This window comes from Erithacus rubecula, assembly GCF_903797595.1.
Source record: "Erithacus rubecula genome assembly, chromosome: 5".
Taxonomy (NCBI): domain Eukaryota; kingdom Metazoa; phylum Chordata; class Aves; order Passeriformes; family Muscicapidae; genus Erithacus; species Erithacus rubecula.
The window spans coordinates 39,473,227-39,491,218 of NC_136687.1; the positions used below are offsets into that span (position 1 = coordinate 39,473,227).

Genomic DNA, 17,992 nt, shown 5'->3' on the forward strand with positions numbered 1-17,992 from the left:
CATGTGACAGAGCACCCATCACATCACTAGTAGTCAAGAGTGTACTCTCTCTTCCAGATTTGAATAGGAAGTGCCATCCAAGAAAATCACTCATGTGTGAGGAACATTTTAACATGGGCAAACTACTTGTCAGAAAATATTCTTTTTCTTCCACCTCCCTCTGAGTTAACATCACATGCCCTCTCTTTCCCTTCCGTCTTGATTCTTACCAGACTGCCAGAAGGGTTATCAAAAATATAAAGAAATCTGCAACATGCTTTGTGATTACAAGCTGATTATGCTGAAGAACAGGTAGAGAAGAGGCTAGACATTTATCCTTTGTGACAAGACCCAGTGCTGCAAACATAAATATGGTTCTACAGAGAGTAAGAAAGAAGCAGTACACTTGCTGAGAACTGTGTTTAATATGTTTATAAAGCTGTTAAATAGAACTTCAAAAGCACAATAAACATTTACTATTTCCAAATTTTTCATACTAGTGATATTCATGTTAAAATATCTCTTAATGCTCACATAATTATATGGGGAGTTTTAAAATGAAAGAGCTGTTTTATGTAAACTGCAGTGCATATATGTAATAAAATTGTCTTTTTTCAGAAAGTAAATAATCTCATTCCTGGAAAGTCTAATTTGCAGTCTAACTTGTGTGAATTCTTAGAGGTTTTGTAGAGAACATATATTTCAACTTTTTCAGCACACTTGCCTACAGAAGAATCCTGCAACATATGACTATCAGGGAGATGTTTTAATGGCAGAAAATGTGTTTTATTGCATTACCTACATGAATTCCCAAAGTGTGTAAGCTTTATAACTAAAATATCTTTACAGGACTTAATAAGTGTTTGCTAGTAGTGATACTGCTGATCCCCAACTTTTTATAGTCATATTAAAGGATGTCTACAGAGAAATCTGGTGGTTTAAAATATTGTAAAAGAGAGTCTAACTAAAATCTAGGGAAAAAAAGATATCTTAAAAACTTATTCTATAAATTATATTTCTACATTTAAAAATATTTTATAACATAAGTCCAATAGTAATAAATCATCACATACATCGCACCCCATTTCATTATTATGATAATGAAATTCTAACATATCATCTTTCAGCTCAAAAGAATAAATATCTTCTGCAGTTTCACACTAGCTAGGGAAGCTTCCATTAAAAAAAAAAAACCAACAGAAATTTTGCTTGTTTTTCTATGCATGAAAAGAGTAAAAGTTAAAATCTAAAGATTAAAAACAAAAAGCTGAAATATCTGACAAACCTTTGAAATTAGGCCTTATCCTGGGATCATAGCTGAGCAATAGTCTATTCAAGATATTGCTGGTAGAATTAGCAGGTACTCTTGCAAGGTCTTCAGCTGATTGCTGCCTGTAAAAAAATTCATTAGTTACTATCAGGACAGAAACAACTGCATGCTTAAACTAAAGTGATTTTAAAGTAATGCCATAAATTCCATTTCACAAGTAAAAAAATGTTCACTATTTTCGGGTGCCATACTGTATAGTCTTCCTTTCCTTAAGAAGTTTCAGTATTTTTCAAGACATTATTTGTGTCATAAACACAAACACTCTCTGACATACTCTAAACTTGGAAGCAAATAAACTGCAATTCACTAATTGTTCCCTTCCCTCCTAACAAAAATATACAGAGGGACATGATTTCTTCATCAGTGTAAAGCAGCCAACTGAACTATTTTTAGTAACTGTCAGATTAGGAAACTTAGTAAATTGACAGCCACTTTGTAGGTGCCAAAGCATGCAGAGGCTTTTGGCAGTCTCCTGCTCTCGCATTCCAGCACCAGCTATTCCACCCAGAGCTGGAGGATTGAATAATCTCATTGTCAAGTGCTAATAAAAGCTTTGCTACAGAAGACAAGCCTTGGACTCTGGTTTTTCAGGGGGAATTAAAGTATCTTCATTACCTTGCCATTATTGTGCTGGGTGTAAAATGAAAACCATTGCTACAATCAAAAAGAACCTGTGACATGTAAATGTAGCTACAAGAGTACATATAATTGAGTGTAATAAAAAGCAATACAAGTGCCTCAGTGCCCTCCCCAGGTAAACACCAAGCAGGCTCATAATGGTATGTAAGTTAATTTGTGTGTTTCCAGAACCTGTTCAGTGAACTGTTTCCAGTTTTGAGTTCTGTCTCATAATCATTTTTCCATCCCTTTTGTGACAAGTTTGCTGTATTTCAGTTATTATAATTCAGTAACCAGGATACTATGTAAAGATAAGACAAGCACCCTACAGAGGCAAAAGTCATGTACATCAACATTATTATCTCTTGCAAACTAATGTCTGAATGTATTTTAAAAAATTATCAAGTTTAGTTTCTAATGTTTTTCATAATCAGCATCAGTTGCTGTTGCCTTCTTCACCCTGTAATTTAATTTTTTAAGCATTCTGTCCCATACCAATGCCAGTTTGACAGATCTGCAGGTTATTCTATATAACCTATATATTCTATATCTCAGTTCCCTGCTTTTTTTCTTCTCATCCTTACGTTTCCTTCATGTCCTCTGGGATTTCTGCCTTATTCAAACATTTGTTGAGGAAAACATTAACTCTACAGAAGGCTTTTGACCAGTTTAAAAACACCAAAAAAACCAACATGAATGTATTATACCTCCTGATTTTAAAATGTCCAATTACATTAGCTCCTGTTCAGCATTTTCCTTATTGATTACTGAGAAATTTATTAATTAATAAATGTCAGCGTAGCATGACACCAGTATTTGATCGAAAACTGGAGATGAGACCAGATCCTAGCCCTTGAAGAGCTTTTATTAATAACCTCACCTTTAAAAACAACTGGTTTAACTCAAACCATAAGGGAAAAGGGAATCAGATCTGCTAACTTGGTAGCACTCACGATGCTTTCCCAAAGAGATTTAATCTTCTCAGTTAACATTTAACAGCTAAAACATTTCTAAATAAAACTATGAAGGAGTTCCCTATTTTTAAAAACATGTCAACCATTCATGACAACTTAACTGCTTTTTTATTATATCATAGTCTCCTTGATACCCTTTGAGCATTTTACTGTTCAGGAAAAGAAATAATCAGATTTCTGTTTTCTCTGTTGTATTCAGGAAATTTCTGAAACCAAAAGCTGCATATCTGCTTATCTATTTTCTTGTATTTGCTTGACATTACAAATGAGGAAAAAATTATGGCAATAAAATGACACCAAATCCTCCTTGAAATTCTGGACTGCTCAAAAGTAATTAGCAGGATAAGTATGCATTCCAAAGACTACTAAGAAATGTATCCAGGAGGATAGCTTAAACTATAACATACAGATAAAGAATTGTGGAGCAGCTTTAAGAGGCTGTGGTATATAATTACCCACCCACATCTTGCAGTAAACACACTAAAACCTCTGTGATCTGTAACAATCTAATAGGTAAACTAATTGTTCCAGCAGAACTTCTCCAGAGATAATTGGTCTTTTAATAAAACAAGGAAGTGTTTACTTTTAGCAACATATGTTAACTTCCTGCTATGTATACAAGACAGTATGTTCTGTACACAATAGGTCTCTACTAATTTAATAATAGAGCATTTAAAAAAGGAATATGTGTTCTAACTCCTTTCCTAATAACTGTCAAATTCACTTTCAAACAATTCTCCCAGGACTGAGTTTATAAGTTTTTCTATTTTACTTAGAATTGGATCATTATGGAAAAAAAATTATTTATTTATTTCCTCATCTGGCCAGGCAGCTGGACTAGATGATTATTGTGGGTCCTCTCCAGCTGAAATGTTCTGTTCTATTCTATTCTATTCTATTCTATTCTATTCTATTCTATTCTATTCTATTCTATTCTATTCTATTCTATTCTATTCTATTCTATTCTATTCCATTTCTGTAATTTTGAGATGTGTTTCGTTTTCAGTGATGAACTTTACCAATGAAGAGGTTGCTACAGAAATATAAACCAGCTTTGTTTGCTTATTTTACTGTTAGCACTAGTTGGATAAAAGGAAAACAAAAGGTTAACATTATTTTCAATTTTCTAGAAAGAGGAATTCAGAAAAAAACGTTCATTTAGCTATTAAAAAGGTAGGCAAAAAACTCTGTATGCTGTGTTTTATCTGGTACAGAAAGTTTCATGACACTGGTTCCTTGCAAGTCACACATACTAACATCAAAAATATCTACATCATATGTCTATAAAAACTATATTTATAAAAGAAACTCCTTAATTCTGAAAATAATATTTCTTTCTAAATTATGTTATGTCCAGTATAATGTAATATGAAAACAAATCCAAGCAACAACTAATGAACAAACTTAAATACTTTTTTTTTATTTTTGTCATGGGTGATACAAATATGTTCATTAAATAGTGAAAACAGTAATCTGAACCCCACAGGATAACATGGACACATAAATGGAATACAGATGCTCATAAAAAGCAATGAGGAAAAGAGGAAAAATTTGAGAAATAAAATGAGTGAACAACAAACAGAAAAAGAAAGCCAAATGCAGCTGACAGGTTTATTTGTCTATTTGAGCAAGAAGAATAAAGTGGTTGTTTTGTGAGATTTGAGCTGCACTGCAGAAGTATATTAATACAAATATCTGTTCAGCTGTTTGGTCAAAAGCCATCCAAAAACTGAGCAAAGAAGATTTATTGCATTGGGAAGACAGTAATGGGAAGAACAATGGCAGCATAGCTTGCTGGTAAGGAACATCACAATCACATTTGACCCAAGTTGTTGGGTTGTGTTTTCAACTTATACAAGTGTATAAACGCATTTGTCCTCGCTTATCTGAGAGCCAAGTGAAATACAGTGACATTGGCTGGTTTGAGTTAGGAGGAGAAGCACTGAGATTCAGTAATTGCTACTTTTAAAGGTCACTTTGAATGAAGTGGTTGAAGCAGCTACTGGAAAAAAAAGCTCTGTAAGTATCAGCCATATTTTCACTGCAGTTCTTTTATAGCATGCTGTCATTAAACTACCATCATTGAACAGCACACAAGGAAACTTCATCCAAATGACTGGATTTTCTTCTGAGAGCCTTGCTGACCAAAATGCCTAAATTTCACCTGCAAATCAATACATCAGATGTGTTCCTTGGGGTGAGTTAAGAAGCTAATGACACTTTCAGAGCGAAAGGTGAGCAAAAAGACTTAATGAGACAGTTAATGGGATGTGTCAGGCACTTGGATAAAGAGGCTGGGACTGTCAACGTGAGACATTTACCTAGAGCAACAACCTCCCCTGCTTAATTGGCCATTATGGAATTAATTCATGTTAGGTATATTCGTGCATTACACAAGACAAAAAGGATTTGAGCTGAGATTAGCTTTTCTAGAAGAATCTTACTTCAATGTGCTAAGTCCCACATAACAACATTCACACTGAGAAGTTACTCACTGTTTTTTCTAATTCAGCCAACAATTTTCCCACTTGTAAAAAGCTGATAACTTTTTCCACCAATGATTTCCACCAGTTGCAGCATGCATTTTAATTTTAATGCATTTATTTCAACCTGTGGAGCTGATGGAAAGCATTGAGAAATAGCAATGCAGTACTCTTCACAGTAATTGATGAGTTCTAAGCAAGATACAGTGAATACCAAAAGATAAGGCAACAGAAGCCTCACACTTGCTGTGAAGAAATTTTAAAAGCAAGTAATTGTAAAGCTAACATTTTCCCTACCAAAAATTTTATCTAAGAAACAGTTAAAAAACCCCACACAACCAACCCAAATACCCAAATACCCAAACCCAAAGTGATTTTCCTGTCTTTGAAAAAATAAAAGGGAAAACAACCAGTATTCCTGTATATGCAGAAATATCTGCACTTCTACAAACACTGTCCTCACAATCCAAAGAAAACAAAGTACAGTTAGTCTTTTGCTATAACATCCCCGTGTGAAAAGCCTGGTCTTTTGGAGGTTACATTTGGTATTGCTGATGAATCAAAGAATTGCTTTACATACTCTATGTGACAGGATATGCAGTAAGGTATTCATCTCCTCTTCCTCTGGGCTCTACACATATTAACACTGCTTTTGAAGACCACAATCAACATGTTAAGTTGATAGCAACAGGTAATTATTTTCATAATTCACTAATCAAATCCAGAATTTTAGATGAGCAGATATGCATGACAAAAGGAAGCACGTGTTACACTTGGTTTGAAATTTATATAGCTTTACATTTGTATTAGGCAAATGCATCAGAAGACATTATATCTCTGTAAGTCATCATTGTATTTATTCTCAGAGCTCACTGAAGTTAAAAGGAGTCCTTTTCACATGCAATGCTACAGGAGGAAAGAATATAAACAATATTCTATTCAAACAGGAAAGAAAAATTTTTCATAGTTCTAGATTACTGACAGATAAAAATATGTATCTCAACTCACACTGTTATCTCCAGTAAAATTTCCTATATGATTCTGAAACCACAGATTTCAGTGCAGTTTATTTAATCTACATGATAGACATTGATATTTTAGTCATATAACATGGCTGTGTACACGTGAGAAAGGTAAAAATAAGTTTTGGGAAACATCTATTATCCCACCATATATTTTAAGCACAGTTTTCCTGTACTTAAACTTATAAACTATTAGTGTTCTGATTTGCAGGCATTTGATTTTTTGAGTGCAATATCTCTAAGCATAAAAACAAGTTAGTATGTAACAGTGAATAGTATTTAACTCTTCTGAGTGATCTCTCTGATCTCTGGTATGTTTAACAGCTATCTTTTCAAACTGTGAAAAGTGACATATCTATTCCTAAGAAGACTAATTACAATTACCCCAATGAAAAGTGGCATCACTAATTACATTAAAACAATGGAACTCTCAGTCACCAGTTACATATCTTCACGAATGCAATTGACATCTAAACACCTAAAATGAGATATGTAACTTCAGTACATAAATTTGGAGGTAATGCAGTGTAGTGAAAAAAGAGAAAGGTTCCTTCACAGCTAATTTTGAAAGAGAAATCCAGGTTAGGCACTCTGAATTGTGAGCTGTGAGTTGAGGGAGTGAAACAGCTTGTCTTTCATCTCAACTTGTAGATAGAACAAAGAAAACAGTCTCCTAATGTGGACAGGTAGACAACCTTCCTGCAGTTAGGTAGTGTCAATAGCTGTTAGTGTCACTGCCTCAGTCCTTGTCTAGCAGAAACCTCTTAAATACAGTTTTGGTTTCACATTCAACATTCCCAGAGTTAGACACCTTAAGGAATGGTTATATGGGAATCTGAAGTGCCTTACTATTCACTAAATTTGAGAAAAGCAAGCTGCTTCATCTGCCTGCCACACAGCCAACAGCCCCCAAACCAACCAGGTTAGCATGGTATTTCACCCAGCCTAAACCAGTACTGCTCTCAGCAATGCAGTTTTTTTGCTAAAGTTAGCTTGGCTGCTCCTAGCTTAGGCATCTCTGCATCCCACTGAAGTCACCACCTGTGTCCCTGTGTGCAATGGGTGTCCTGTTATGTGCTGATATAGCACACAGATGTAAAACATGATAAGCATCCAAATGTTTAAGCAACATTTTTAAAGTAATTTATCTAAATCAGTTCTGTACCCCAGCATCTTTTTTCCCAAATGCTGTAAGTATGGAGACAATAGAAGGACCCTGGCAAAATCTAACCACCTGCATGGTGGTAGAAGTGGCAATATAAGAGGAAAGCATAAGCTGAGATACATTTATGTAATTTGTCTTGACAAGAGAATTTAGACCTATGGTTTTCCTCGGGCTTAGGTAAAGGTGGCACAATGTAACCCACAGATCTAAGTTTTTTCTCAGTCTGGATGTTGTATATGAAACACAAAGTCTGTAACTTTTCCAGACTATTATAGAGTCTCATCATTCCGGTGTTGAGAATGGAGCAAATGCTGCTCACTGAGAGGAAAAGTTACTGAATGAGAACCAGTCTATCATGCTTAATTACTGCTTTACAAGACAGCTTTGGTTTTGCTTATATAGCTTTATCTTTTACTGCCCACCACATTTAACCACTTTGAAAACAAATTCACAAACCTTCTGAAATGTGGCCTTATTTGTCTGGAATCTCAGCTTTCCAAGAGAGATAGATGACAGTGAATAACAAAAGCATTGACCAACTGCTGTTACCACAGGGCAGAACAATTTTTATAGGAACAAGACCTGGACTCTGCAAAGCACTCATCACTGAAGTGACTGTCAGATATATCTTCTTCCACAACCAAATTCAGGCTTTCCTTTCAACTTCATTCCACCTCCCCCCACAAACTGTATCAACCCTTCCAACACACCTACAAAAGAAAATGTTCACAGACTATCAAAAGTGTCTTCTAGATGATGGGAATGAAGAGAGACATGATGTCACTTCCCCACCATTTACATTTTGGGGCTGATCACCTACGACAGATAGAGAGGCATTGTACACCCAAACACTTGATAAAAAAAGTTCTAGTTCATGAAGAAGTGGAGGGGACCCAAGGTATAAAACATATTTTGAACTTTTACTTTAGTCTTAATAGGAAGAGCATGTCAGAAGCTTGAAGTTAAGCAAGAGAAATTTTAGGACGGTTTCATACAACTCTATGCTTTAAACACATCAAAGCCTTTTTTGCCTAGTTCCAACTGTCTTTGTTGTTGTTTTTGAAAAGAAGCTGTTTATTGAACCTTCGCATCTGTGACCTTTGTAAGCTTCTGCCCAGGCAGATGGCACAAGCCATGTTTTCTGGAGGGCTTAGAGGGCCATTTCACAGTTTCTCAAGTAGCTGATATGCTTTATTGAATACAAGCCAAATACAATTTGTACTCCTTCTTTGTGGGTAAAAAAGGTCTCTATAGATATTATACAGTATTTAGTAAAGCATCTACAAGGATATAAATCTCCATGTGGACAAATGCATAATGCTGAAGAGGGATGCTGTTTTCAAAGCACAGTCTTGCTTTCCAGACAAAAGGATGAGATTTAGTGACTGAGGTTTTGCTCTCAGCATTGCTGTGGCATTAGGGACTCTGAGAGATCTTCAGAAATGAATGCTGTGCAAGTGAACAGCTGAGTCACCCTAAAACTATAATTAACAGGGATAGCTGTGATGATGACCACAGTCACTACTGGTTTTGTTAGCTGCTATGTGACACTCTTACTACACTATTCCACTCAACACTGTAACAACCTAACTTCCCTTTTCTTATAGTTTCAATTGTCTAGAGATCGTGTGAGTAATTTTGAGTAGAGACCTTCTAGGCTGCTAAGGATTGTGGGGATAGTAGCAGCAGCTCAAACATTATAAAATAACCAAAGCATTTATTACTCTATAACAAAACAAAAAAACCATCTTTCAGCTGTACTGTAAGTCACAGCTAACTGTCCCACATATTTAAGAGAAGCAAGGTATTATAAGGAATTACGAAGAAGTTAATAAGAAGTAAGTAGCAAATGTCATGCAAATATGGGCAGTCTGTGAGCAGGAAAGAGATCAAGTGACTTAATCCAACGGTAGCTGTATAAAAATCATCTGTATTAAGTACATGAAATTTCAAAATAAGCTTTTTAAACAGTAATACACTTTTTTTTTCTTGAAAGAGTGGGCCAGATTTTTTTTTTTTTTAATTTTCCATGGAAACAAAAGACAAAAGTTTTGTCACTGAAGCTTTATATTGCATTTCTCTATGTATCTGTGGAAGCAAATTTCTCAGATTTATGGTGCAAAACTCTCTATTACAACATTTTAGGCCCAAAAGAAATTATGTAAATTCCTTTGTTAATCAACAAAGACTCAGGAATCAGACAGAAGTATAATTTCTCTATGTTTCATTTGGAAAGCCTGAAGTAAGAAGGAAAATTATCTAAATGTAAGATGTGAAATCTTACATCTATTCTGAGAAAGCATTAAATCAAAGTAAGAACCCAAGCTTCAAGACACCCTTCAATAAAAACCTGGGGAAAACAGTTTCAGGAATTAATGAAAATAAGATGACAAATCAAGCCACTATCATACAATGCACGGAGAAATACAAGGGGTTGCTCTAAGATACAAAATAGAATTTTCCTAATTTAAGAAGTAAATATCTGCTTATGAGACAATAATGAACTTTTTACAGGGTTTCTAATCAGCTTGTTTTCATCTTATCCTAATAGTAGTTAATTTCATGCCAGAGGGGTACATTTGGTGAAAGTATTGTATTCTGGATGGCCAGAAATGGAAATATTCAACTATGCTTTATTTTTATCCAAACAAATTCATGCTGAAGTTCCAAACCAGTCTTGCAGCCACCCATTTCTTAACACCAAATTAAGGAACTGAGGCAGTAATATGAAACTCAATATAAGTTTTTCCTGAATAATTATTTGCATAGATTTGAATTTCATTATAAAGTTTGCAAGAGAAGACTTCTCCATATACAACTACTAATGCAGTTTTTGTTCTTTTGATGAAGTAAAATTTAGCTTTTGACAAGTTGCAAGGAAATAAAAGGCAATAATTTGTTCCAATTAAGGTTTAAATTTTATTGCACTAGTAACCAATGCAAATTAAAGGTGGATTAAGAGTTCAACTTATAAATGTACACTTACAGCAGGAATTTGTACCACTCAATTTGATAAATTATGCAAAATCCTATTTTTATTAAAAAAAATAAAATGCATTCTTTTAAAATATTTCTTCATGCATTACTAGGAATTCTTTTATTTAGACACTTCCTTAAGTAGTTTAGTCAACCCTTATGGGTGTTACTTGATTCTCTGTCCACTGCATTGTATTTTGGTTTGATTCTGAGGAAAGACAAAGAAAAAATTATTACTAATAGGTAACCTCTTTTATAACACAGATTATCACCAAATCAAGAAGTTTTGTGAAGGATCATTTAAAAAATGCTGATGACTGGAAGTTTGCCAACAGCAGCCTGAGTTAAGAGAGTATTGGGCAATTTCTCTGCCAGACAGAGTTAATTTTCATTGTTCATTCACATGACAGGTCTTCTGGATGCCAGCCACAGAAACAGCAACCTCACTATTACAAGTGGTTGTCTCTCAAGCTGTGAGCTTCAGCCAAGTAAGATATGGACAACTTGGTCATTATTCAGGAGATCTAACATGACTCATTGCTACAGCAAATCTTGCTGGCTACACTGCACAATAGATCAACAAGTACTGGATTCCACCAGTATTTTTGCAGACAGCTTCAACTGAAAAAGTATCACTTTGAAAATTATAGCATGTATTCAATATTTTTTCAAGTGTATTGGTGACAAATGATATCATATGTAATGGTACCAAAAAAATACAGGGCTCAAAATAAAAACAAACAGAAAAAATCCACTCACTCACAAAGATAAAATGAGATTGATGTTTTGAATTCTACTAAGACTAAGTCAAGAAGAGGGGGAAATGCTGGCTATTTAAATAAGACCATGGAAGACCTGTACTCAGTTCCCAACTGCCTAACACTTTCCAAGGGCTTCTGTTCTGATGCCTGTCCTGGGAACCCTGACATTTCTCTCCTTGCTATAAACTCTCACAGCAGCTCAGACAAAAAGCCTCATCCAGAATTCAACTTAACTTTTAAAAGGGAAAGAAGGGGTAGAGGTCATTTCAGATGAGTCATTATCTCATTTGAGACATATCTGAATGTACTCGAATCTAATGAAAAATGTAATTTTTAGGTTTGATATAAAAAAAGAGAAGGAAAACATGCACCATATGTAGAAACATTCTAAAATTTGGGGTTACAAATAAACATCACTATCAATACTTGAAAAGAGTGGAAACTTTAAAAAGTCATACTTGAACAATGCTTCTGTCTGATTATTCCACTTCTACTATGCTTTTTCTTTGGCAAAAGTTGATTAATGTTAAATAGCCAGTCTAACATTCTGCACCTCTTCTTTTATGGTTGAAGAAGAAATATGTTTTAAATTTGTAGAAACAATATAATTTTTTCAGTCATAGTGTTTTTCTACACTTACAGGCAACTTATCATAGTCCATCAATCTTTTGCTCAGATATTTGTAATGTGACACTATAAAAAGAGTAAGGCTGTCCAAGAAAATGATAAAAACCGCACTCACAAATAAAATATTGTCCTATGGATCACAACCTAAAGTGTGATAGGCATTAGAAAAAGGGAGTATTTTTACCATCAAGTAATCATAGCTGTCCAGAACACATCCTCTATTCAACTGGGCAATTACAGATTATCATTTCTGTATTTTTACAGGGAGACTATTCCATAAGGGTATACTTCATAGCAACAATCAATATCTCCACTTTCAAAAAAAGTTATAAAGTAATCCATGATTGATGAAAGGTGCTTAAGACATTAGTTCTATTCAATATGCATTAAGAATATGTGTGGGACAAGCCTTCTCTTACAGAACTTGTTAACCAGAAGCTAAATTTCAGCAGTTTTACACCCTCCTTGCTTTCCCCAGTACATCTGCAACATGATGCTAGACAGCACAGCACTATGGGACCATGCTACTGTGTCCCCATAAATAAAGCAAGGCACTAGATTGTTCCACCACAAGAAAAGGAACAACTACTGTGTCTTAGATTTTCCCCTGCACTAAAACAGAAGACTTGCTGCAGAAGGAACACAATTATGATGGTCAAATCCATTCCTGCTACAGACCCCATCCTTTCAGCAAAAAGCATCACCTTCTACTTCAATTCTAATGTTAAAAACAGGGCAGGATCACCATCAAAAGCATACAAAAGCATATAAGAAAGCAGGAACATACGATGGACATAGATACTGCTTCTTTTTCCCTTTTCCTTTCTTTGAAGACTTCTCTTTGGAATAGACTTCTTCAACCCATAAGGAGAATGAGATGAAGCATAAAATCACTAGTAAGAACTTCATCATGAAGATTATGCTTCAGAGAAATCTTCAGTCTGTGGTAAAAGAAAGCCATTTATGTTAGTAGGGCTGGATATGGCAAAAAGAAACACCTGCAAAACAAAAGTTTCGGGGGGGGATGGGATTTTTGTTGTTCTTCCTTGTCCTGGGAGAGACAATCTGTTCACATTTCCTTAACATGAAACTGACTTAGACAATTTCCAGAGTCAAGTAGCTTCCCAAAGTTGAGACAGACAGTGAGGAACAGATTTAAATGTAGGTTTGCACCACTGTGTTTAAGAACTGTGATATCCTTCAAAAACTGCCTAACTGAAAGTACTCAGAAGCGTGGAAACAGTGCTTCTCACCAGAAATGTATCAACTGCATTAAATACAATGTCAACCAGCCATGTAGGGAGGCAAAGAACTGCAAGCTCTTTGTGACCTTGGACAGATAAAATTGCAATAATTTCAAGGCTGGTTATGAGGTTATAAATATAAGTTTATGTGCAGAATTTAAACACAACTACTTTGCGTGAAGCATTTACACTGCAGAGCCAGCACTGACAGGGCCTTGCAAAGATGACTAAACACAACCTGCAATACCATGCTTTATTGCATCGTGCTCAGTTTAACATTTAAACTTCTCAGGGGCAAAAGCATGTACCCCTAAGGCGAGGAGATGAGCTCGTGTTTGGCCAGAGGCTGCTCCACCTGCCCCTGGCCACAGCACTGCGGCACCCAAGGCACTTTCCATTTTTTTGTCATCCCACAGATCATTCCCAAGGATTTCCTTGGGCCAACAGAAATCTCGCAGATGCCTCAGAACCTGCTGCATTTTCCACTTTGATTTATTTATTTGGGGTTCTCCCCATCCCGTCCCCCACTATTTTAAAAGAGCTGCGACTCTCTCTCCCCCCACCTCCGGGCAGCACGGGGATGCTTCAGCTGCTCCTTCCCCGGGAGCCGCAGCATCGCCCCTCTCTCCCGGCCCGGCCGACAAAGGTCACGGATCTGCCCGCGCCGCCCCCGGCCCTCGCCCGGCCTCCCGGCCCTCGCCTGCCAGCGGCCCCAGCGCGGGAAGGGAGCGGCCTCCGCGCTGCTGAGATCCGCGGGGCGCGGAGGACGAGACGAGCGGGGCTCCCCGCGGCCCCGGCAGCGCCCCGGGCCGTGCCCACCGCCGCCCCACCGGCGCTGGCCGAGGTGCTGAAGGGCTCGGCCGCGCCGCCGGGCGGAACGGGGATCTCGGGCCGGACCCTCGAGCCCCCGCCCGCCCCACCGGGGGCGCGGGCCCTGCCCGAACACGGCCCCGCCGCCGCGGCCGCGCCGCCCGCACACGGCCCCGCGCTCACCGCCGGACGCTGCGATCCCCCCGCGCTCAGCGGCGGCGGCCCGGGAGCGGGCGGGCCATGCCGCGGCCCGGCCGCAGCGACAGCGCGGCTCCTCCGGCGGCGGACAGAGCCCCTACCTCCGGCGGCGCCTCCGCGGCCAGTGAGCATGTGCGGCGCTCCCCGGCGAGCACGTCCCGGAGCCCGCCCACACAAGGCGCTGCGCGCCGGGAGCGGGCAGCGGGGCCGACCCCTTCGAGCGCTGGACACGGGGCACCGGCCGGGCGGGGCGAGGTGAAGGAGCGGGCGGCGGGGCGAAGCCGCCTCTGCTCTCTGGCGGGAGGAGAGTGCGTTCGATGTTGAGACATAGCTAATAGAGTTGGCAGGAGCAAGAGAGTGTTGGAGAGGGACTGAGTAGGATGAGAGGAAGAGGGAATGCAGTCTTGCACCGATTAGTGGAGTGGTGGATAAATGGGCCAAGGCCACTTGTAGGAGATTCACCAAGGCCAAGTGCGGCATCCTGCCCTTGGGTCAGAACAACCCCGTGCAGGACTGCAGGCTGGTGAGTGACTGTAAAGCTGCCCAAAGGACTCTGGGGCCCCTGATCAACAGCCAGCTCAGCATAGGCCAGTGCCATTCTGGCCTAGATCAGAAATAGTGTGGCCAGCAGGACCGGGGCAATGATCATCCTCCTGTACTCATCACTGGTGAGGCTGCACCTCTAATCCTGTGTTCAGTTTTGGGCCCCTCACTACAGGAAGGACACTGAGGTGCTGTAGAGAGCCCAGAGAAGGGCAACAAAGCTGGTGGAGGGTCTGGATAGTAAGTACTATGAGGAGTAGCTGAGAGGTGGGCATGTTTAGTCTGGAGAAAAGAATGCTCAGACAGGACTTTAGTCCTCTCTACAAGTGAAAAGAGGTTGTATAAAAGTGAGGATTGGTTCTTCTTTCGGCAGTCCCTTGCCAGGCTTGGGGAAGGGGCAGAAGACAGCCCAGGACACCAGGGTGGGCAGGGAGAACTTGCCAGCTCACCTTCCACTCCCTGTAACCTTATCTTGGCAACAGCACAGATGCAACAACCAGGTCCAAGCTGATGTAGGGGCAGGGTGTAGGCCCAGCTCCCTGGGATGAGGACCATCTCCTTTGCTCTTTTATTGTCCCACAAGCAGCCAGAGAGATGGCCCTAGCATTGCTGATGCTCTCACAGCCAGGGTTTCCAGGAAAGGCAAAGGGTTCTCCCAATGGCAGTAATTTCCTGCTGCACTTGGAGAGGAAGAAAACCTTGCTGCAAGGCTAGCAGGCTATGGAGAAGACAGCTCTGTCTTGTTCTCAGCTCCATTCTGGGCATTTCAGCATCTTCAGCCTAAGGCTGGGTGCTTGCAGCCAGCCATGCTTCTCCTGGTCTGGCAGCTTGTCCGTTGTCTTGGTGTGCTTCCCTGCTTCCATCTCCTGCTTGTTGTCCCAAGATGACAGTGAGCAGCACCTTGCCAAGCTGGGGAAACCATTGTCACCCAGCTATGTTTAAATGCCCATGAACTCCATGGCACACTTTCACCATCACCCTCTCCCAAAAGCCCAGGGCAAGGCAAGAGCTCCTGTCCACAGGGAGGGGAATTCCTGCCTTCAGAGAACCCTGAAAAAAATCAGGGGTGTTGCAGCCCCATTTGAGAGTTGATTCTTCCCCTGCCAGGATGGTGCTGCACAATAGGACCATGGCACATCATTGCTTGGGTTGGCTTATGTGAAAGCCAATGAAGATTTAAAGGGGACTGGGGGAAGAAAGGCATGATGTGGGCAGAAAAGAGCATCCTGTATGACAGAGCTCCAGCTCTAACACTTGCTGCATTTGTGGTCCCTGTGGCAGTAAAAAGAGACAGTGGGATTTCCTCAATCTGGGGAACAACCGTACAGCAGCTGTGGAAAGGATCTCATGACAAAAAGAGAGAAGGTGAAACCTGAGGGATGGTAGGAACTGCAGCGGAAGCTCAGGAACCCAGACATACTGCAGCATCTTACAAACCCCAGCAACTGCCTGGGCCTCTCCTCAACACCATGGCTTCATTCCCCTTCTGCAGTTGGGAGAGCATAACTTCTCAGTCCCCTCCTTGCTTCTCTGCCTATCCCCCTCCTCATATTCCTAAACTGTCACAGTGAGATGTGAAGAAGCAACTTTTTGGTTTTGAGCTGTTTCCAATGAGCTCCCTGCCCACAAAAATTAAGCTGAGCAGAGAGATTTGGCTCCAGCTGTTTGGGGACAAAGACATCAGTACCAGGAGGACCAGGATGGGCACCCCACCTAATTTTTTTTTTTTTTGGTCTGCCGAGTATGGAAAGGTTAGACTATGTCCTGGACTCCTAAGATGTTGCTGTATGTTGTGCTGTGTCCACATTAGAATGCCTATAAGTCCCAATACAGCTGAACTCACAGGCAAGGTCTTTGCTCTCTAGGTACAAACCCACCAAATAAAATAGCAGGAATCTGAAAGTCTCAGCAATTTCCACTGTTCATCCTTTCCTCTGGAAATGGTGCCTCTCCAAAACAAAAGCTTCCCCATAGGACAGATAAGGCACTATGGCTCTATGCCACATTTGCCAGTAACCCCTCTTCAATGACTTTCTTCAAGGACAGTTTCTTTTATATGGGAAGTGCTGCATTTTGGCTATAGGAGCAGTGGAAAGAATAATGCAACAAAGTCGTTCCTGCAATGGAGAAGCAAAAGAGAGCTTTTATTTAAAGAAACACTACACTTTTATGTAGAGTTGTTTGTGCAATACAGAATAGAAAAGGTTCATTGGTCCAAGAAGGCAACACCTCTTTGAAAGCATGCTTTTAAGAAAACATCACATCTCTTACATCTCCAGCAGGTGCTTAATCATTGTTATAATTCCTTGAGCAGCCTGAGAAAAGGCTGCTTTCTTGGCTCCCAGCAGTATCCCAATGACAGGGAAGAGCTTCGCAAAAGCATTTTTCTATTGCAGCTTCTTTGAAGCGGCCCATGTCAGAACTTCTGATGCTGGGGGCAGGGTGGGGACCAGCTGTGGGCAGCAGCCCCTCGTTCTTGCCAGCTCCCCAGCCTCTGCTAGCCCACAGCACCTACCAACTCACACCTCAAGGAAACCTCCTCCCCTCCATCTCAATTTTGCTGTCCTGTCCCACACGTGCTGGGCTCGGCACCAGGTCATAAATCACCTGCAAGCTAGGGAATGCCTAGAGGACAAGAGCAATTGTTTTGGCAGTGTCCCTGTGCCTGTCACAACATTAGGCACATGAAGGAGAATTGCATCTCCTTCCTGGTTCTGCTTTCAGCTGGAATGACAATTTCCAATCTTTCACCCTTCACAATCTCCATCTCCTCAGCCAGGCAGGCTGCAGTTAAGCCACCTGCCCAGGCTGGCTCTGGGACAGAATTTCCCATGCAGAACTAAGACACCCCCACGCCAGCTCCCAGCTCCATATCCATCCCTCACCCACACACCTGAAGAGGGGAACACAGCAGCAGGAAGCAGGTGGCAGTGGAAAAGGCTGATGATTAAATTCAGATCTATTTTCTCTTAGGAAATTTCAACTTCCTCCTCCAAATATAGCACACCTGGATTGGGCTTGCCCCCATGTAGCGGGACACACAGGAGAAGTTGGCATGTCCCAGAAGGTGCAGAGTCCCAGCCCTGCTGGCAAGGAAGATTCCAGGACCTGTTCTATGTCAGTTAGTACCCCAAAGCCATAAAAACGCTTCAGTTCACAACATTCCATGTGAGCTTCAGCAAAGCAATCACTCCTCCTGCAGTCAAACACAGCAATTGTGCTGGGCTGCAGAATTGGTTGTTTTCTAATAGCAAGAAACCAC

General features: G+C 40.1%; 1 protein-coding gene across 6 annotated transcripts in view; it reads right to left on the reverse strand.

Moving 5' to 3' along the window:
• The window catches only part of GLRB (glycine receptor beta), a 47,192-nt gene extending 32,769 nt beyond the window's left edge, over nt 1-14,423 (reverse strand). For 2 of the 6 annotated variants that reach the window (XM_079305941.1, XM_079305939.1), the window contains exons 1-3: nt 14,173-14,313; nt 12,723-12,876; nt 1,265-1,371 (exon numbers count right to left, since the gene is read on the reverse strand). In XM_079305941.1, coding sequence (XP_079162067.1) covers nt 1,265-1,371; nt 12,723-12,847 — 232 coding nt within the window. In that variant the 5' untranslated portion in view covers nt 12,848-12,876; nt 14,173-14,313. Of the gene's footprint in view, nt 1-1,264; nt 1,372-5,396; nt 6,782-12,722; nt 12,877-14,172 lie in introns of those variants that run through there. The other 4 variants (XM_079305940.1, XM_079305942.1, XM_079305943.1 and 1 more) reach the window with 4 other exon arrangements.
• Nucleotides 14,424-17,992: the final 3,569 nt, after the last annotated feature.